The 21,418-nt window shown below is 37.0% G+C and overlaps 2 protein-coding genes across 8 annotated transcripts in view; one reads left to right on the forward strand and one right to left on the reverse strand.

Moving 5' to 3' along the window:
• lrp1ab (low density lipoprotein receptor-related protein 1Ab) overlaps positions 1 to 10,293 on the forward strand; it is a 141,393-nt gene extending 131,100 nt beyond the window's left edge. For both annotated transcript variants that reach the window (XM_051097220.1, XM_051097221.1), the window contains 13 exons: positions 29 to 207; positions 308 to 414; positions 506 to 625; positions 2,189 to 2,365; positions 2,458 to 2,598; positions 2,722 to 2,886; positions 2,977 to 3,138; positions 3,231 to 3,399; positions 3,539 to 3,643; positions 4,629 to 4,699; positions 4,846 to 4,939; positions 6,965 to 7,109; positions 8,650 to 10,293. In XM_051097220.1, coding sequence (XP_050953177.1) covers positions 29 to 207; positions 308 to 414; positions 506 to 625; positions 2,189 to 2,365; positions 2,458 to 2,598; positions 2,722 to 2,886; positions 2,977 to 3,138; positions 3,231 to 3,399; positions 3,539 to 3,643; positions 4,629 to 4,699; positions 4,846 to 4,939; positions 6,965 to 7,109; positions 8,650 to 8,787 — 1,773 coding nt within the window. In that variant the 3' untranslated portion in view covers positions 8,788 to 10,293. The remainder of the gene's footprint in view (positions 1 to 28; positions 208 to 307; positions 415 to 505; positions 626 to 2,188; positions 2,366 to 2,457; positions 2,599 to 2,721; positions 2,887 to 2,976; positions 3,139 to 3,230; positions 3,400 to 3,538; positions 3,644 to 4,628; positions 4,700 to 4,845; positions 4,940 to 6,964; positions 7,110 to 8,649) is intronic.
• Positions 10,294 to 12,819: 2,526 nt separating this feature from the next.
• fmnl3 (formin-like 3) overlaps positions 12,820 to 21,418 on the reverse strand; it is a 53,732-nt gene continuing 45,133 nt past the window's right edge. For 2 of the 6 annotated variants that reach the window (XR_007825503.1, XR_007825502.1), the window contains 5 exons: positions 21,293 to 21,394; positions 20,509 to 20,601; positions 19,744 to 19,867; positions 17,103 to 17,719; positions 12,820 to 14,555 (listed from right to left, as the gene is read on the reverse strand). Coding sequence is in view for 4 of the 6 variants with exons in the window: in XM_051096266.1 (XP_050952223.1) it covers positions 17,628 to 17,719; positions 19,744 to 19,867; positions 20,509 to 20,601; positions 21,293 to 21,394 (411 nt within the window). In the remaining 2 variants the exon portion in view is untranslated. The remainder of the gene's footprint in view (positions 14,556 to 17,102; positions 17,720 to 19,743; positions 19,868 to 20,508; positions 20,602 to 21,292; positions 21,395 to 21,418) is intronic. The other 4 variants (XM_051096268.1, XM_051096267.1, XM_051096266.1 and 1 more) reach the window with 4 other exon arrangements.

Here is a 21,418-nt window from a genome sequence, read left to right on the forward strand (position 1 = left end):
TTTCCTGAATTTTCCATCTCCTCTTTAGATTCCAGGTTTGAAGATGCCACGTGGAATCGCAGTAGACTGGGTGGCTGGTAACCTCTATTGGACCGATTCGGGACGTGATGTGATCGAGGTTGCTCAGATTTCAGGCCAACACAGGAAGACGCTGATTTCTGGCATGATTGATGAGCCTTATGCAATTGTAGTGGATCCTCAAAGAGGGTAAGAAACATATTCTGTATGTTTCATTATTTCTACAGTACAGTTGCTTCAAATGGACAAACTAATTTATGTTCATGATCATTTTTGTTTCATATCTCAGAACCATGTACTGGACTGATTGGGGGAATCATCCAAAGATTGAGACAGCAGCCATGGATGGGACTCTCAGACAAACCCTGGTCCATGAGAACATCCAATGGCCTACAGGTCTTACAGCGCAATACTGCTTTTAACCAGCTGTATCTAGAAATACGTTTTTTGTATTTAAATTAAATCCATGTGTCTTATAATCCAACAGGTCTTGCAGTGGACTACTTCAATGAGCGTCTATACTGGGCAGATGTCAAGCTCTCTATGATCGGCAGTGTGCGTCTGGATGGCTCTGACCCTGTTGTGGCCGTATCCAACATCAAAAACAGTTCAGTAATGCTATTATGCTCTGGCATTAAAGAAGTTCACTTCCAGAACAAAAATGTACAGATAATTTAATCACCCCCTTGTCATCCAAGTTGTATAGAAGTTGTTTTTTGAGGGAAAACTTTTCAGGATTTTTCTCCATATAGTGGACTTCTATGGTGCCCACGAGTTTGAACTTCCAAAATGCAGGTTAAATGCAGCTTCAAAGGGCTAAAATCGATCCCAGCCGAGGAAGAAGTGCTTTATGTAGCAAAACAATTGGCCATTTTCAAAAAAAAAAAAAAATGTATATACTTTTAACCTCAAATCCTCATCTTGTGTAGTTCTGCCATGCGCATGCGTACTCTGTGTAATCCGGGTCAATACAGTTAGGGTATGTTGAAAAACTCCTATCTCATTTTCTCCTCCAACTTCAAAATCATCCTACATCGCCTCAGAAGCACCGACCCAGTGTTTACAATTTGGAGGAGAAAATGAGATGGGAGTTTTTCGACATACCCTAAATGTTTTGAACCGGAATACACAGAGTTCACGCAGAGCTAGACAAGATGATAAATTGTACTTTTTTTTTTTTTTTTTTTTTTTTTTTTTTTTAATCACAGACAAATAACCAATCGTTTCATTTAGAGCCCTTTGAAGCTGCATTTAAACTGCAAGTCCAATATATGAGAGAAATCCTGAAATGTTTTCCTCAAAAAACATAAATTCTTTACGACTGAATAAAGAAAGGCATGAACATCCTGAATGACAAGGGGGTTAGTAAATTATCTGTAAATTTTTCAAATTTCTTGAAGTGAACTTCTCCTTTAAAGCTCATGCTTGACTATCAACTAAAATGCATATTTAGCAATAATATAATATACTACCGTTCAAACATTTGTTGATAAGATTTTTTTTAAAGAGGACATCGGATGCCCATTTTCCACAGGTTGCTATGATGTTTTAGGGTCTTCATGTAAAAAGTCTGCAACATACTTTGGCTGAAATTCCTCAGTGGTCGTGTAAACCACCCATTTTTCCTAGTCAAAAACAGCTCTGTTCAAAGCAACCTGCTTCGTTGCCTGTCTCTTTAAATGATAATGAGCTACTGCTCACTCCACCCCTCTCTTCCATTTCTCTTCACTCTTATGTTCACTTTTACATCCAACTACAAAACACCTGCATTGCTTACAAAACATTGGCATTACAGCTGCTCAAGCGCAGAGAAAATGGTGGACAGCATACAACTGGCTGAGGGTGGAAATATGCTAATAAGGGACAGTCTATCAACAGTCGTGGGTGGGGCCGGAGCAATATGACATCATGCTGCTCAGAAAATCAAAACGGCTTGATAAATGAGACTGTTTAGGTTTTGGGGGGGATTTTAAAAATTCAAGTGAATGGCTTTCTGTCATTGTAGGGTGGTTGTGTCCACACACTGCTAAGACACATTTATATGCAAACGCCATGTAAAAGTGAATTTTGCATCCAATGTCCTTTTTAATATTAGACTACAATTTATAATTAGGTAAAAAATATATATATATCTTGTGAACATTAATCAGCTTCTTCGTCTTTCTTACAGATCTCCTCCACCCCTTCAGCATTGATATCTTTGAGGATTACATTTATGGTGTTACCTACACCAATAACTTTGTCTTTCGGGTTAACAAGTTTGGCAAAGGTCAGGCGGAGAATCTGACCACTGGCATCAACCACGCCACTGACATAGTCCTATATCACCGCTACAAACAGCCTGAGAGTGAGTGCCTGTGGTTTAAACACATTTTTAGGGTCTGACTGCGAATATCAGTGTCTTTTCCCTTAATCTAATCTGTGTATTTTTTTGTACAGTGACTAACCCATGTGATAGGAAGAAGTGTGAATGGTTGTGTCTACTCAGTCCCAGTGGGCCAGTGTGCACCTGCCCTAATGACCACATCCCTGACAACGGTACCTGTACGGAGGTGCCGCCAGCGACCCAATCCCCCTTCAGTAAGACCCTGATTTCACACTACATCCTAATTAATTTTATTCCACAGCCAGAACAATGCTGAAGCAACATATTACACTGAACCATAGAAAAACTTAGTCATGTTTAACATTTCTTCCTTTTAGCTCCTACATGTAATGTTCAGTGCCAGAATGGCGGCAGCTGTTTCCTCAACGCGTGGAACCAGCCCAAATGCCGCTGCCCCACCAGTTACAGTGGAGAACGCTGTGAAGTCAACCAGTGCAGAGACTACTGTCAAAACGGAGGAACGTGTTCACCATCACGCACAGGTACGCACACTCACAGACACATTGTGGCTAGTGCTCTCCACATTTATCTCTATAGCTACATCAGCAACACTTTCTGTTTCCTCTCCTTAGGTGCTCCTACCTGCCGCTGTCAGACTGGCTTCACTGGCCCCAAATGTAACCTGCACGTTTGCAGCAACTACTGCCAGAATGGGGGCAGCTGCACTGTCAACCAGGGCAACCAGCCAACCTGCCGTTGTCCAAAGGACTTCTTGGGTGACCAGTGCCAGTACAGTGAGTTTAACATCTTGATTAAGTCTTTTATAATAACCCCCTAATGTTTTGCAGAGCATGTTCTTAATGTTGTTTTAAATCAATCTGTGCAGGTCACTGTGAGGACTTCTGTAAGAATGGAGGTACTTGTATGGAGATGACGAACGGCACTAAGCAGTGCCAGTGTCCAGAGTTGTACTTTGGTCCACAATGTGAGATATACAAATGTGAATACTGTGGCAAGGGCAAGTGTGAAGTGCTACGCAACGGGATAACATGCAAGTATGTACTAGCACACTTAACTCATTTGAGCTTTTATAGTCTTCCAGCATTAAGCCTTAGCTTGTTTGAAATAGTGAGTTGTGTAAATATGGATTTAAATCAGTTTTGTGCTTATGATAATTTATGTTCTTCTGTGTAGATGTGACAATAGTAATATCCAGCAGCCCACCTGCTACACCTGTAGTGACTTCTGCATTGAGGGCCAGTGCTCTATAGACCCTCATACTTTGCTGCCACAGTGCAGGTAACGTGGACAGAGCTGTATAAAAGAAATTGCTTTTATGTTCTTGCAAATGTTTTGTTGGTAAAGAAAAAGATAAAACACACCAACAGATATAATTCACATGAAATGGAAAATTAGACTTGCGTCACGGTTTGGTCAGTTACCCGGATGCATGGCCATATTGGATATGCTCGCATGTAAACAACAGCATGGATTGCATTATAAATGTACTAATGAATATGTTTTTCTGCTAATTTATGCTGTCTAAACCACGGAAAAAAACGTGTGGAAGCTGCTAAATCATATAGAGAACGACTTAGTAATTAGAAAAGGGTGCAATGTTTTAACAAACTAAAGTTAATAGATGGTAAAGATATGTACAAGCAGTATTTATAAAGATATTAGCCTAATATTTCACCTACGTGACCAGAAATGGGAAGAACAAACATCGCTGTTAAAATTCTTGCCCTGGAAATCCTGGTTCAGTTTGGCCAACCACAAACGCCTTTTGTTCCTCAGACAGTTTTTTGCACTCTTCTCCTTGATTTGTTATAACTTTTGGCAGTCTATAGTACTCCCAAATGGTTTTCCCGGTCCGACCTATTAGTATAGCCTAAAACATGACAATAACTTACCAGTTTCAGCAGCAACAATCAGCAAAATATTCAAGTTTTGTTCTATTTTTTGGCATTGTTTACATTCAGTGCTGCCAATATGGTCGATTAATGACAAGTCTTGAAAACCCTCTGTAAAAAACTAAAATAGGCCTAGTACTGAACCTTGTTGTGCCCCATAAAAAAAAAGATAATCTTCTTAAATGTCCTGAGTTTTGTACTTAAGATAGCTGACAAACCCTGTGTATAGCATGATCTTTAAACCTGTATTAACAAGTTTCTGTATAAGAATTGCTGCGACAATAGAATAGCCAAGTTTGAACTAAGCACTGTAAGGATTGCTGGTGACATGAAGTGTGTGTGTGTGTGTGTGTGTGTGTGTATGTGTGTGTGTGTCACACGGGATGGTCAGGTTTCCGCTGTGACCTCAATGTCGCCCCTGTTCAAAAGTCAGATTCTGGAAGTAAGTGCCAGCATTTCTTTACATATCTCTCTGATTCATATTTAATAAATTTGGCAAGGTAAAAAAAGCTTTGCAATGGATTTTTTGTATGCCTGTCGCCATGTAGACATCTGGGCAATAATAATGCGTGTTTCTTCTTTTTGTAGATACTCAGTCAGTGGTCATCCCGGTGATACTACTGCTCGTACTTGCACTGTTAGTGGTTGGCGCCATCTTGTGGTACAAGAAGCGAATGCGTGGGTAAGTACATACATGATACAATTTCAGTGTGTACGGAGAAACTCAGAGACACTCCAGGGCTATAGCCAAACTTATTTTGTCTTTTTTTTCCCCTGTCATCTCCCTCATTTTACTGTAGAGCAGGGGTCTTTCACTTTTTCAGTTCAAAAGCCTTAGTTTTAGTGATTTTACATAGTAATTATATAATTATATATATTATGCTATAATCATTAGTTTGGCTAAAGAAAATATTTGTACGTAATTTTGTATGATAGGTGTAGGATTATATATTATACATTCTTAAATATGTTAAAAAGTTTGGTTAAAGAAAATATTTTGCATGTAATTATTCTTATACAGTTGAAGTCAAAAGTTTACATACACCTTGGAGAATCTGCAGTGTGTTAATTATTTTACCAAAATAAGAGGGATTATACAAAATGCATGTTATTTTTTTATTTAGTACTGACCTGAATATGATATTTCACATACAAGACATTTACATATAGTCCAAAAGAGAAAATAACAGTTGAATTTATTAAAATGACCCTGTTCAAAAGTTTACATACACTTGATTCTTAATACTGTGTTGTTACCAAAATGATCCACAGCTGAGCTGAGTTTTTTTTGTTCATGATAGTTGTTCATGAGTCCCTTGTTTGTCCTAAACAGTTAAACTGCCCACGGGTCTTCAGAAAAATCCTTCAGGTCCCACAAATTCTTTGGTTTTTCAGCATTTTGTGTGTATTTGAAACATGACGCATTAAGAATTTGAAGAACAGGGTAAATTTAACTTATTTTGTCTTCTGGGAAACATGTAAGTATCTTCTGTAGCTTCTGAAAGGCAGTACTAAATCAAAAAAAAAATACAATATTTAGGCAAAATAAAAAAAAATCAAAAGTTTTCACCCCCGTCATTGTTGGAAAAGGGTTCAAATGCACAAAAATGCTGATAAACCAAAGAATTTGTAGGACTTGAATATTTTTCTGAAGAACAGCAGGTAGTTTAACTGTTCAGGACAAACAAGGGACTCAACATCAACAACAACAACAAAAAAAAGAGTTGTGGATCATTCAGGTAAGAACACTGTATTTAGAATCAAGCGTATGTAAACTTTAGAAGAGGGTAATTTTTATAAACTCAACAATTATTTTCACTATTTACTATTATTTTTGTTGCATACATATTTTTGCAAAATTTAGTCAAAGCTCATGCAGTATTTAGCAGTACCCTGTTGAAGACCCCTGCTTTAGAGCATTAATTCCTCCGCATTCCTCTTTAATTTAACACTAAACTCAATTTCCAGCTCTCTCACTTTCTCTCGCTCTCTCTCTGTGGTTAAACTGCATCTTTCTGTCTCTCAGGTCTGTGAGGCGGGGCAAGCCCAGCTCCAGATGTTCGCGGTAACTCTGACTCTATAACAGCAGGGTCCCATCCTAGTCCATCCTCTCCTCTCTTCCTCCCCCATCATCTTCATACTCTACCTCTCTTTCTCCCTGCTTCTCCTGCCTGATCCTGTGCTGTTACTTTGGTATTCCTGTGGTTTTTACCAGTTTCAACACAGGGATCTATTGACGACAGCTAAAAATAGATCAACTGGTTGGTGCAAGACGCAGCGCTGGTCTGCGTCCTGTCCTTCTCACTCCTCCTCGCGCCATCCCGTAGACGTGTGTCCGTTTCTATATGTCCGTGAGAGCAGTGTCGCTGTGCTTGAAGTGTTTGGCTCCTCATTGACCGTAGTGGACCATGTCTTGTGGATATCCAGCTTTCTCTAAGACCCCGCAGAGTTGCTCACTCTGGCTGGCAGTCTCCACCTGAAAGCACATGGATGGTTCCTCAAAGTGTCATGGCTCCTTGCACATGTGTTTATACGGCAGGAGAGACCCTGGTGGATGTAGCTGTGTTTCTGTGTTTGTGAGTTGCTTGAAGATAGGCTACTTTGTGTGCGTGAGTGTAACTTCCTGTGCCTTGGCTCGGCCTGCAGAGGTGTGTTGCAAACAAGCTTGGACAAAGATGTAACTGCTCACTGGTGTTTGTGTCCGCAGCGCTAAGGGATTCCAGCACCAGAGGATGACAAACGGAGCCATGAACGTTGAGATTGGGAACCCGGCGTACAAGATTTATGAAGGAGAGCCTGACGATGACGCAGGGGAGCTGTTGGACTCTGATTTCACTCTGGATCCAGATAAGGTGACGTTAATGTTTTTCTCCAACTCCTTGGTCTGTCATTTTGATTTTTATAATATGGGACCACAAAATCAGTCGTAAGTAGCACAGGTATATTTGTAGCAATAGCCAACAATACATTGTGTGGGTCAAAATTGATTTTTCTTTTATGCCAAAAAATAATTAGGATATTAAGTAAAGATCATGTTCCATGACGATATTTTGTAAATTTCCTACCGTAAATATATCACAACTTAATTTTTGATTTGTAATATTCATTGCTAAGAACTTGGACAACCTCAAAGGCGATTTTCTCAATAATTTTTTTTTTTTTTTTTTGCCCCCTCAGATTTTCAAATAGTTGTATCTCAGCCAAATATTGTCCTATCCTAACAAATGGAAAACTTATTTATTTAGCTTTCAGATGATGTATCTAATGTATCTTTAAAAAATTTATTCTTATTTTATCCAAAGTACAGCAAAAACAGATTTACAAAAAAAGTACATATTTTTACTATTTAAAATAACTTTTCTATTTAAATATATTTTAAAAATGTAATTTATTCCTGTGATCAAAGCAAAATTTTCAGCGTCATTACTCCAGTCTTCAGTGTCACATGATCCTTCAGAAATCATTCTAATATGCTGTTTTGCTGTTATTTTTATTATTATTATCAATATTTAAAACAGTACATTTTTTCAGGATTCTTTGATAAAGAGAAAGATCCAAAGATCAGCATTTGTCTGAAATAAAAAGATTTTATAGCATTATACACTATATCATTTAAAAGCTTGGAGTCTGGGTTTTTTTTTTTTTTTTTTTTTTTGGAAAAAAAATTATAAATTATTTATTTGTTATTTATTTTATTACTTTACTTTTATTTAGCAAGTTTGCTTTAAATTGTTAAAAAGTGGCATTAATAATGTTACAAGAGATTTCTATTTCTGAAAAATGCTGTTCTTCTGAATGTTCTATTCATCCAAGAAACCTGAAGACCTCTACTCCACTCTTTTCAACATAATGATAATAATGTAAATAAAAATGTTTTTTGAGCACCAATTTATAATATTAGAATGATTTCTGATGGATCATGTGACTGGAGTAATGATGCTAAAAATTCAGCTTTAAAACCACAAGAATAAATTACATTTTAAAATATATTCACATAGAGAACAGTTATTTTAAATAGTAAAATTTTAAAATTTTACTGTACTTTGGATCAAATAAATGCAGGCTTGGTGAGCAGACAAGACTTCTTTAAAAAACATAAAAATCTTACTATTCAAAAACATACACACAAATATTTGATGACTTTTGCCGTCAGGTTTGTCTTTACAAAATAATTACAAAAAACTTTACAAATAATTTAAAACACTTAAATATAATCTCAATATCCTTTTTCGGTACTGTGTCTTATAATGTTGGTATTGCGTAAATTCACAAAATTCATTTTTAATCTATTCAATTTAATTCACGTAGTTAAAATAGTATAGAATTTTAATGTCGGCCATTTAATCGTTTATGGACCATAAAAACTTATCTGCTTTTGTTTCTTTCTTGCAGCCCACAAACTTCACCAACCCCGTATACGCCACCCTCTACATGGGCGCCCATAACAGCCGTAACTCTCTGGCCAGCACAGACGAGAAGAAAGAGCTGCTGTCTGCAGGAGACGACGACATGGGAGACCCGCTGGCATAGAGTCACGACAGGACGCCCACCCTCACGCAGACCGTTATGCCTTTACACGTCAGAGGAAAAGCAACAAGAGCAGGAACACTGTACAAAGTGTAAAAAAAAAACCAAAAAAAAGATAAGAAAAAATGAAGGACACTTTTGTATGTGATCGCAGTATTATATTTTATTCTTCAAGAAATCCTTCTGGTCAACAAAAAGAAAGCATTTTCTATACATATATTTTTTTTCTTTCCCTTTTTCTGTTTCTTTTTCAGAAGTTTGCATACCTAATTTCTCACCTTTCCCCTCCATTTAGCCACTACCTCTGTGCTCAACAAGATGCCAACAACAAAATGGGAAATCTTTTTTTTTTGGTTTTTGGTTTTAAGTTTATTTTTGTATGAATTGTATAGAGATCAATGTTTCTTTTAGGAAAAGCAAAATTGCCAAGTGTTGCTAATGAAATATAAGGGAGGGGGGGCACGGCCGACTGAATGATACTGATGCTGACTTGGCCCGTGTGTGATTTTCAGATGGCTGAGAACGAACATGCGTGCGTGAGTGTTGCGAGACGTGGACGAGTCAGCATCGCTTTTATTTCTATACTGTTATCTCAGAGAACAACGCTTACGATGATTGTCATACTCCTTGCACAGATTGATTTTATATATATTTACATATATAATTAACAAAGTGTCTTGACAAATATACCCAGGAATACAAGCAGACACCCGTACGAATAGCAGTATATAACTGTCTTTGTTTTAGCTTCGGTTTTTTAAATGGATGACAAGATGTGGACTGAATGAACGAGCGAATGAATCCGAACGGATGGCAAACGTGAGGACATTCCAGAACTGTTTCCAGGGTATCAGTGGCCTTGGTGTGTGTACGCAAGCGGTACGTCCAAAGGATGCGGGCCTCATCTGACGCCATGTCTTCCAGTACGCCGGAAACAGCCAGGAGAAACGTGCAGATGATTGTCGTCTGCTCTCGGTCGGTGTGGCTTCGACAGAACTGTTCCATACCACTTCAATGGGAGCTGTATGTCACTTTTAGTTCACTAGTTTTGTGTCTTATGGACTTTATGCTCAGTGTAAGTGCATTCCTGTGAGGTTCGTGTGGATCCAGTAATAACTCACTGCCTTGCTGCTACTCTTCCCATCATTTTCATCTGCCTGACCTGTAGAGAGACTCGGCCAGTCCTGCTTGTGGCCGAGCGTCCACTGCTTCTAATGGAGGTAACCCGTGCGCCATAGGCTAATGCATGGATCCAACAGCGCAAAAAGACTAGCGTCGGCTCAACAGATACATGTTAACAGTATTCATCCGAGCATCTGGACTTAACGTAAAGTGTCTGCTCTGTTTACGATCAAATGTAATTTAGCGCGGCCCTCCGTGGCCTTTTACTGTCACAGATGACTAGTGTCACAACCCTGCAACCGTTTCTGTAGTTTTGTTGGTTTGTTTTGTTTTTATTTTTTTTTTTATATACAAAATAATTAAACTGCTTTTTATAGTAGAAATGCATGGTGGCTCAGCCCTTCTTTTGGAGAGACAGCGTGATGTTCTTTTCTTCTGTTTTCAGCTGGAGATCTTCATGAATCACAGACAATAACACATATTAAAAATAAAAATGTGTACAGAACAAAAATAAAAGTGGTTTCTGGATTGGTGCTCTGCTGTAGCTTGGTAGTGGGTACAAGTGGTCAGTTTTCCCAAGAAGAGTCTAAGTCAAAGGTCAGAGTCTCCAGGAATGATGGACAAGATTTTTTTTTTTGACATTGTTGAAAAAACAGCATATGTTTTGTTTTTGTTTTGAAGCATGGATGCTGGGTTGAGCTTGTTTAAGCTGGTCCTTAGCTGGTCCTAAGCAACTAGCTCCTGCACGACCAGTTTAAACCAGCTAAGGACCAGCTCAAACCAGCATCCATGCTTCAAAACCTAACCAGCAGATGCTGTTTTTTTTTTTTTAAACCAGGTACTATGAAAACATCCTGTTAGTTTCAGAACTCAAAACGTTCTCCTTAGTATAAAAACAGCTTATAGACCAATTTGGAGTAGAAGTCACAGTTTCCTTACTTGCAGCTGCGTGCACATTGTGGTGGCAGAAAAACACTGGTAACGAGTGGAGTGAAACGGGTGAAATCGACTGAATAAAAGATAAAATGTATTGTTGTGCCTGTGGATGTCAGAATCAGAATGGAAATAACTTTTATGGAATACTGTTGACTGAAGCTAAATGCAGATGTTTGAATGGACAGAAGGGATGAAACCTGTTATGATTGCTTTTAAAGCATAAATTTGATTAAAACAATAGGTTTGCATAATATTCACATATACAGTTCATAGGGGACATATTAAATTAGCCCTACAGCATAAAATATTATTTAAACCTGTAGCATTTTACATTTACCCTTCCTGGCTATTTTATCTCACAATTCTGACTCTTTTTCTTGCGAATGCAAGTTTATATCTTGTATTTCGGACTTTACATGTCCGAGATACAACTATTTAAAAATCTGGAATCTGAGGGTGCAAAAAAATCTAAATATTAAGAAAATTTACTGGAACAGATTCATTAATATTTAGAACGTATCTTAATGGAACCTGATCTTTACCTGATCTTTGATTTTTGGCATAAAGACAAAATGATAATTTTGACCCATACAATGTATTGCCTATTGCTACAAATATACTCGTGCGACTGGGTTTGTGTTTCAGCGTCACATTGGAATTGTGAGAATAAAGTCAGAATTTTGAAATATAAACTCAGCTTGATCTTTTTTAGTTTTTTATTCCATGGCTTCCACAGACTGCTACTTAAAAACTAATTTTCTGCAACCAGATAGGCTCCGCCCACAAAAACGTCATCACTATTTGCACTATCTGCCAAAAGGACGGGTTGTGGAATGTGTCACTTTATGATGTAATAGTGTGGCTAAACATCGCCTCAGCAGAAGAAGATCAAAGCCTGCTTTTAAATCACTCCCTGTTTAGCCCCGCCCACCGATTCGCGCATTTAGTGTAAAGAGCGGGAAAGGCAGACGCGGGTCTCGGCATGAAACCAAACGATAAACAACGACACGCGGTGCAGTGGCAAGTTGTGGGAAAAAAATACTTTGTATTGCTTTAATTCTGATCCCAATATTTTCCTAATATTTTATAAAGAGTTTATGAACTTTATTATAAGGAAGTTACAGACCGCGTCAGGAAGAACTTGGTCCTTTGTTTACTTCATTTTACCGCGGATTCGTTCACAAACAAGGTACAGTTCGACACTGTGCGTCCATATTGGATCCCACAGTAATGTGGCACCACACAACTGAGAGTTAGAGTTTCTATTGTGGTCACTAATGTTTTGTCAGTTATTACAAATCGTTTGATATACTGAGTGAAAATGTATGCGTTTTTAACCTATATGGGAGTATATCACAGCAGCTGTCAAACATGTACAACTGTTTACCTAATCATTGCAGTGGTAGGTCGTTTAAGGGGTGTTAAAAAAGGACTGAAAAATATCCTGTATTTATAAATTGTTTTTTGATGTAAAACTCTTGGTAATGTTATAAGTAGACCTCAGTCCTCAGAGAACAGTACAACATAATAAAAAGGCAGTTCATGACTCATGCAAATAAATGTATGAATCTAAAACAATTACTGTTGTCCTAGTACTAGATATGATTAGGGTGAGTACAGATAATATGGAATTTTTTCTGATTATTTGTCATTGGCATCGATTTGAAATATGATCCCCAGATGTAAAAAAAAAAAAAAAAAAAAAAAAAAAAAACTTGTAATCTGCCATCTTCTATTAGTGGATTGTTAAAGCCACCCAATCCTAACAGAATATGTCCCAAAATATACTACAGGAAACCATTTTTTTATGGTTTTGATGGTTTGTAATGGTATTTTGTAGTGGAAACCATAAAAAATTTTTTTACAGCAGGTATATACAGTGTAAAAGAAAGGGAGAAATCCAAAAGTTGTCCCACTTCACCTTCATTCACTGCAGTACACTGTGAAAAAGTTGATGAAATTGTTAGAAAGACAAAATCGAGTCTCAAATATTTTTATTTGCCACATCAACAGAATATCCAGTTAACTGCTGCATTCATTGGTCCATTTCAACCAAATAACATTAAAACTTTGGTACATTCATCTTGTGCTTTGCGTTTACTCCCAAATGGCTTGATTTAGTAATGTCCAACAATATATATAACAAAAAAAGTTCAGTCTAAGAATAACTCCAAGAACCTACAAAAATTGTTAGTGTTTAGTTTATTCCTTTTTTGAGCTTGAGTCATATGGTAATATGTCCCTTCTTATAAAGCGCACACTTCCTGTCCTAGCTTCCTTTTAGTCAAATCAGCGATCCAAACACTATGACGCTAAACACCTGCAGCGCCAAAGTTTTCTTCCTGTTGCATAGCAGTTGTCAGGGCTAATATTGTCTTATCTAGCAGAAAGACACCACGTAATGCATTTTTCTTAACGTAATAATTTTTCCTTAAAATCTAAAACATTTAGTTTTATAAAAACAATAAGTACTTGAGGTCGTACTGTATTGTGAATATACCTATTCACAGTAAAGCGTGGCCTTGCGTAAGTTATTGCTAAAATAAAGCTAATTTCATATCGAGTCACTAGTTGGATAATCGCCGCTTATTAAATGATAGTGCAAATTCATCATAAATTTTTGGTTAAACCAAATGAATTAAGTCCTCCAAACCGTAACGACTGTCCTTCATTGTACTAACACGGGCAACTGGTTTAGAGGTAACAAGTACAAACTGCACACCCAGAAGATTCTGTTATATCATCTTTACAGTCCTGGAGCGATTCCCATTGGATATTCTTTCAAAACAATGAAATGCATTTATATACATAATAAATCTGTAGGGTAAAGAACGGATCAGAGAGTTTTTCTCTAAGAAGTTTCACAACATGGCATAACATTATGTACACTTTGTTCTGGTACATGCTGGATGAAGAAGGCACCATCAACAAGGCACATGATCAGTTAAATAGAGCACTTCTTCCCGCTCTTTTGTTAAAGCTGGATAAATGCATATTATATTTACATTAAGCAACAGAAATGTTACAACATAACAAGTATGAACTTAGATACATCAATATTGGCTATAAGAAATAATACTGACTCAACAAAAAGGCACTTCTTTGTAACCATAGTACTGCATTGGGTTAAAATACTGGAGTCTGCTCCAGGTAGTTGAACAGGATTAACAAATCATTTGAGTTCATAGATAATAACGAGCTGTACAAACGGGTCTGAAAGTCAGTGACCTCAGACAGAAAGTCATGCTTACATTGCACAATAAAAGGAAATCCACGTTAATGGGCGTGAGATCCCGATGGAAGGCTCTTCAGGGTCAGCAAGCTAGTGTTACCGCTGTCTGTGTGTCAACCACAACAAGCATTTTTTCCTGTGCCAACACAAGCTTTCACAGGCGCTCCTCAGGATTTGCATGTGCAAGCGTTTGTGGGGCCACCCTTAATGTCTGTGCTTTTATGGCTTTATTGAAAGAGCCTCCAGTGCAGAATCCAAAAAGGATTTCCATAAATAAATAACAACTTCCCCACCCCTTTAAAACCAAAGACACTGGTTTGGTCCTGCACTTCCCTCGGTCACTGTGAATTGCAGGAAGATGCCATTTCAGAAGAAAGCGGGGGGAGAGTAGCAGAGGGTGAGTGAGTGAGGGGTCTTTAGGGTCGCTTCCACCCATTCCGGATCACCGCGTCAGCTCGCAGGAAGGGCTGGCTTCGGAGATCTGTGAGCGGGGAAGGGAGAGAGTTAGAGTTAGACCAGGGAACGCTCAGGGTAGCAGGGGTCATTCTCAGCACTTGAGCTGGCTGCTAATATTTCTGCTGTCTTTAAAAAGCTTGAAGGAATGCAGAATTCTGCTGCTCTCACTTTCCAGATCTTAAAGGAACAGTTCACCCAGAAAGTCCTGTCATGACCTTCATGTCGTTCCAAACCCGCAAGACCTTCGTTCATCTTCGGAACACAAATTAAGATATTTTTGATAAAGTCCTTATTTTTGCTTCATAAAATTAAGGTTGATCCACTGATGTCACATGGACTATTTTAACAATGTTCTTACTACCTTTCTGTGCCTTGAACGTGTCAGTTGCATTGCTGTCTATGCAGGATCAGAAAGCTCTTGGATTGCACCAAAAATATCTTAATTTGTGTTCCCAAGATGAACAAAGATCTTACAGGTTTAAAACGAAATGAGGGTGAGTAATAACAGAATTTTCATTTTTGGGTGGACTATCCCTTTAATATCAATCTCAATCTCAAACTGCTTTTAGCATAAACATAGGCATGGCCCTGCACTTATAAAGCACATACAGTAACATAGACACAAAACAAAATACAATCACTGCAGTAAGACCATTCAACACAAATATGTCTGAACTGATAGATTCAGTGTTCAGCAAGGTCTTAAAAGATACTATAAACATATATTTTCATATATAATGAAACACTTTACCACTATGTAACCATTACATGTAGATCTTGCTGAACAGAACACAGATTTGCATGCAGGTGACAGACAAAAACGTTAGACAAACAGCACAGTGCAAAGATACAGCGGACAAACACAGCTTTACATGCAACAGTGATGACAAGAAAATAGAGATTTCATTCCTGGATCCTTTCCAAAAAAGGCCTATGAAAATACTGTGGAAAAGCTAACACTAATTCTACTAGAAAAATAAAATGTATTTGTATTATCCAATGATTAATTTGTAACAATATTTAATATCACTTTTAAAAAACTGTAATGTTTCTATAAATAAAAAATATGGAAGGCCATTTAAGAAATAAGTCAGAATTGAGAGATACAATTGTAAACATATATAAACTCACAAATTGTAAGGTAAAAGTCAAAATTGTGAGATAAAAATTGCAATTTACCATTTTTTTTTTATTCTTAGTAAAAAAATCAGAATTGCGAGATGTAATCTTAGAATTTTACGGGGAAAAGTCAGTATTTCAAGTTTAACAAGTCGCTATTACTTTTTTATTTTTTAATTCTTAATAAAAAAAATCTGAATTGCTAGATGTAACCTTAGTAGCCTTCTGAGGGAAAAAGTCAGAATTGCGAGATTAAAAAGTTGCTATTTTATTTTTATTCTTATTAAAAAATCTGAATTGCAAGATGAAATCTTAGAATTCTAAGGGAAAAGTCAGAATTGTGAGATTGAACAGTTCCAAATACTTTGTTTTTTTTGTTCTTAGTAAAAAATTTGAATTGCAAGATGTAATCTTAGAATTCTGTGGGAAAAAGTCAGAACTGTGAGGTTAAAAAGTCAATTATATTTTATATTCTTACAGAAAAAATTCTGAATTGTGAGATTAAAAAGTCAGTTAATTTTTTTTATTCTTAGTAAAAAAAAAAAAACAGAATTGCTAGGTGTAATCTTAGAATTGCGAGATTAAAAAGTCAATTACTTGTTTACTTAATTCTTACTAAAAAAAAATCTGAATTGTGAGATTAAAAAGTTCCAGATACTTCATTTTTTTATTCTTAGTAAAAAAATCAGAATTGTGAGATGTAATCTTAGAATTCTCAAGGAAAAAGTCAGAATTGTGAGATTAAAAAGTCGCAATTACTTTTTTATTCTTAGAAAAAAAAATTTAAAAAAGTTGAATTGAGATGAAATCTTAGAAATCTAAAGGAAATTGTGAAAAGTCAATTACATTTTTATTTTTTGTTCTTAGTAAAAAAAAAATCTGAATTGCAAGATGTAATCTTAGAATTCTGAAGGAAAAAGTCAGAATTGCAAGATTAAAAAAGTCAATTACTTTTTAATATTTTTTTTTTTGTTTGGTAAAAAAAAAAAAAAAAAACGAACTGCGAGATAAAATCTTAGAGTTCTGAGGGGAAAAAGTCAGAATTGCGAGATATAAACTCAGAATTGTAAAATGTAAACTCGCAGTAGCTGAAAGAAAAGTCAGAATTTACCTTTCTTTTTTCAAAATTTTATTTTTCAAAAAGTTTATATTTTACAATTCTAATTTAACTCAAAATTGTGAAATACCTCAGAATTACGAGATAAAAAGTCTTTTTTTTATTTTGTGGAAAAATCTAAAAATATTATAGCTATTATCTTTTTTTTTTTTTTTTTTGGTGAAAATGACAAGTTTCATAAAATATATATTTAGCAATGCAAAAAAGCAATATTTGGCCACAAAAGCTTCAGCATTGTAGCAATGTACAAAATGTAGCACTGCTAAAGCAACTGAGCTTACGGTAAAAAGGCAGACAGGAGCAAAGCGTCATGAAGCTCCATGATGCCTTTCTTACCCTCCAATTATTTTGTGCTCAAATTTACTCAGATTTATCCCCTGTTCTGCTGGAAAGGTAGAACAAAGAGTTATGGGAGAGAAGATGAGAGTTAGCAGGTGACAAACCAAGTGAAACATAATAAGGACTGTTACACAGGCCAAATCTCTCTGGACAACATGACAAAATAGAAAGTATATTAATATTAAATAAAAAAAAAAAAAGCATATGTAAACATCAGTCAAGCAACAGTTTTACAGTACAAAATATGATTATATTATATTATATTATATTATATTATATTATTTTCTGTCCATTTGTCATAATTCCCTTGAGAAAGATTTGGCCGGTCCGTGTTTCCTAACTGTGAACAGCCACAGCTTGAGTTCTCCCACTATTCCATTGTGCTTAGGTTAGTAAAGGATGCTGGGTAACCAGAGTGACAGAATGGGTCATGCGAGTGGTTGTATGCATGCATTTTGCAACTGGTAAGAGAACGGGACAACCTGCGGCATTAAGGGCAGTTTTTTTGGGGGGTTTGGGGGGCTAGCAGATGGACTCGTCGAAGAAGCTGGTATCGCAGAAGAAGCGAGAGCCCCGTTTGGCCGTGCGGGCTGTGAAGGGCACACTCTTCAGCACTGAGGGAGGGAGGGAGGCAGGTCAGAAACAGAACGTTATATCCGAGGTTAAGAAGGACGTGTTCCTAAAAGAAAAACCTCTTGTTTTGACCCGTGCAACTTCCTGGCTTTTTTGTGCAAGATGTGCTTAATCCGATTTAACAGCCATAGCTATAAAATCTTCTATGCTGGGTACACTATCATTCAAATATTTGGGGTCAGTAAGGTTTGTTTTTAAAGAAATCAATACTTCTATTCAGCAAGGAAGATAAAATTAATCAAAAGTCAGAGTAAAGATATTTATATTTTAAACAAATGCTATTGTTCTAAAATATTAAGCAGCACATAGAATGTACAGTTGAGGTCAAAAGTTTACATACACCTTGCAGAATGTGCAAAATTATTTATAAGAGGAATATTTTTTTATTTAGTACTGACCTGAATAAGATATTTCACATAAGAGACCCTGTTCAAAAGTTTACATACACTTGATTATTAATACTATGTTGTTACCGGAATGATCCACAGCAGTTTTTTTTTTTTTTCCAAGTTCATGAGTCCCTTGTTTGTCCTGAACAGTTAAACTGCCTGCAAAAATTCTTTGGTTTTTCAGCATTTTTGTGTATTTGGACTATGATTTTTACACCCCTGGTTCTTAATGCATCGTTTTTCCTTTTGGAGCATCAGTGAGCGTTTGAACCTTCTGTAATACTGAGGGATTTATTTAAAGAACAGCTGGCAGTTTAACTGTTCAGGACAAACAAGGGACTCATGAACAACTATCACTAAAAAAAAACAGCTGTGGTTCATTCAGGTAACAACACAGTGTTAAGAATCAAGTGTATGTAAACTTTTGAACAGGGTCATTTTTATAAATTTATTTTTTCTTGTGAATTATATGTAAACATCTTATATGTGAAATATCTTATTCAGGTCAGTATGAAATAAACAATAACATGCATTTTGTATAATCCCTCTTATTTGGGTAAAATAATTAAGATTTTCCAGATTCTGCAAGGTGTATGTAAACTTTTGACCTCAACTGTATAAGAATGCATATTGTAATGATTTCTGAAGGATCATGTGACACTGCAGACTGAAGTAATGGCGCCTGAAAATTCCATCACAGGAATATATTTAATTTTAAAATATTAATACAGAAAACATATTTTAAACTGCAGTAATATTTCACAATATTAATGTTTTTACTGTAATTTTGATGCAAATAAATGCAACCTTTATGAGACGTCTTTTAAAAACATGAACAAAATCTTACAGATCCCAAACTTTTGAACACTAGTGTATATCTAAAATATATTTTTAAGGAAAAATTATAACCAAAGCACAGGACACATGAGTACTTTAAGAATAAACCATTAAAGTACATGTTAAACATAAAACTGTTCAAGTAAAAATTAAGCATTAATAGAGTTTCAATCTTGATTATTTTGTGACTGGGATAACAGCAGAGGAGAAAGGTGACTATATTTAATTCTGTCAGTAATATCTATGCCTTCATAAGGCTGGGACGCTGTTTATGAAATGTTAAAATACTAACAATTTCCCTACATGTGCACAACCTTTTTGGCTATTTTGTCAGTATAGCAGCTTCAGAAAATCTCAAAAGAATGAGAGTGTTTGCCAAAAAACAAACAAACAAACAAACAAACAAACATTCAGTGGTTGATAATTTAAATAAATATAAATACCCTTAAGAGAGAGCATTAGGTGAATTATACATTATGATTTTGTTATCAAAATTGTTATCACAGTCTTTGCAATCTCTCTTAAGGCCATCCTGTACAATTCATTTACATACTTAATAAAGAGAAACACTTAGTATGGCATCTAATTAACTTCCTGAGAGTTGATTCAAATTCTAAACCATTGATTTTAGCTGATGTGCACTTGCAAATTGTGGTGACTGAGCTGTAAGGGCCGTTGTTTAACATAACAGAGAGTACACTGCTGATGTGGAGATCTGCGGACCACCACAGTGATTGTGGACCCCTGGCTGATGGGTATTGTAGCCCTGCCTGGCCCACCTGTGATAATGTCTTCAATGGTGCCATCTTTGCCCTCATATACAGGCCGGTGATCCTTGGCCTGTCTGCGCCGGAGCTCTGCAATCAGTTCCTGCTGCTGTTTTTGCTTCTTTTGAGCCTGGACCTGCAGTGAAAAAACAAGGTATATATTTACCACTAATATCTCAAAATGCTTCAAATATTTAATAGTTACAAAGGCAAATTTACTAGAACAGCATGGTATTATAGCAATTGGTGTGTTTACATGCACTAATTGTTTTAGTGTTAGGGGCCATTCACATATCGCGCCTAAAAGCGTGTGGAAAACGCTAGGCACGCCGATTTCTTCTTAAAAATCACTTGCTGTAGCTCTGCTACAAAATTTATTTAAAAATGGTTATCCCTGTACAGCTACGATCAGCTGTTTCTCCATCTCGGCTGAGCTTTCAATGTTGTTATGGGAAAGGATGAAGCTAATTGGTTGGTTCTTGTCACATGACATGTGCGCTTGTTGAAAAGTTGAGATGTATTCATCTCAATGTGGCGCGGACACGCCTGAAAAAACGACCGCGTCGCTTCAGTTGTAAGCGCGGCTGCCGCGCATCTACGTTTGAAATAACGAACTTGATCACGCAAAAGACACGATATGTGAACGGCCCATACATTTACATGTGCATTACATGAATTCTAACAAAACGTGTTGTTGAAAACTAAAGAAAGCTCTCTAGTTTGATAATTAAAGGAAAAATGCTGTTTCAAGTATTTTTCTTAGCTCTTAGATTTCACCTTGGGGTCGTGCTGTTTGGCCTCCTGTGCTAGTAGTTTTTCTCTCATGGCTTCCTCTTGCTTCTTCCTCTGTTCGTTTTCGTCCACAGCCTCCTGCAGAAAACAACAACAACACCGTTCCGTCTGAGAGGTGAGTGTGATCCGGGTCCTGACACTGCACAAAACACCGGCTACGACCTCATATCTAAACAATCACAGCAACCTCTGAGAAGGGATATGAATATGGACACACAAACGCAGAGAGATCTTGGAGCATTTTCGGCTCCTCATGTAGACTCATAAATCCAGCAGCAGAACAATGTGAGGAAGAGGTGTGTGTATGCGTGTGTGTCCGGGTTAGAGGTGGTGAAGGCAAAGCCCAGTCTAAACACAGCAGCTGCCCTTAAATCTCAGCCCAGCTGCCCCTTCCTGTTATTCACCCTCTGCTAACGTCTGCTGCTCCACCCCAGCGCTCTGACGCTGATGCTCCAACAGGGAAGACATTAAAACAAGGATGACCAAAGGATATAATCTGCGTGCCCATTTAGGGTTTAAAGCCACAAACTATTGGTTAGCAGGCCAGATCTTTCACTGCATCATGTTTACTAAACAAGATCACGTGGACGGCTCCTTCCTGTCCCCAGTGACCTAAAAGCAGGTCGGGTTCATCTTTCCCCCTGAGGCTTAGAAAATAAAAGTCTTCCTGATCTGATAAGCACACAGAGCCACAAATGTGTTTTCTCCTTGTCACAATATGAAGATTCATGATTATTAGTGCAGCGGTTAGAACCACTGAGTGACCTACCTTGTAGGCTCTGATGAACCGTACAAACACTGGGAAGAAAACAGAGGGTGGCGTGGTTTTAGGACTCTCCCCGAAGTAAAGCACCACATTGTTGAAGGCTTCCTGTAAACGGATTCAATTTGAGAT

This window comes from Labeo rohita, chromosome 23 (genome assembly GCF_022985175.1).
Source record: "Labeo rohita strain BAU-BD-2019 chromosome 23, IGBB_LRoh.1.0, whole genome shotgun sequence".
NCBI classification, from domain to species: Eukaryota; Metazoa; Chordata; class Actinopteri; order Cypriniformes; family Cyprinidae; genus Labeo; species Labeo rohita.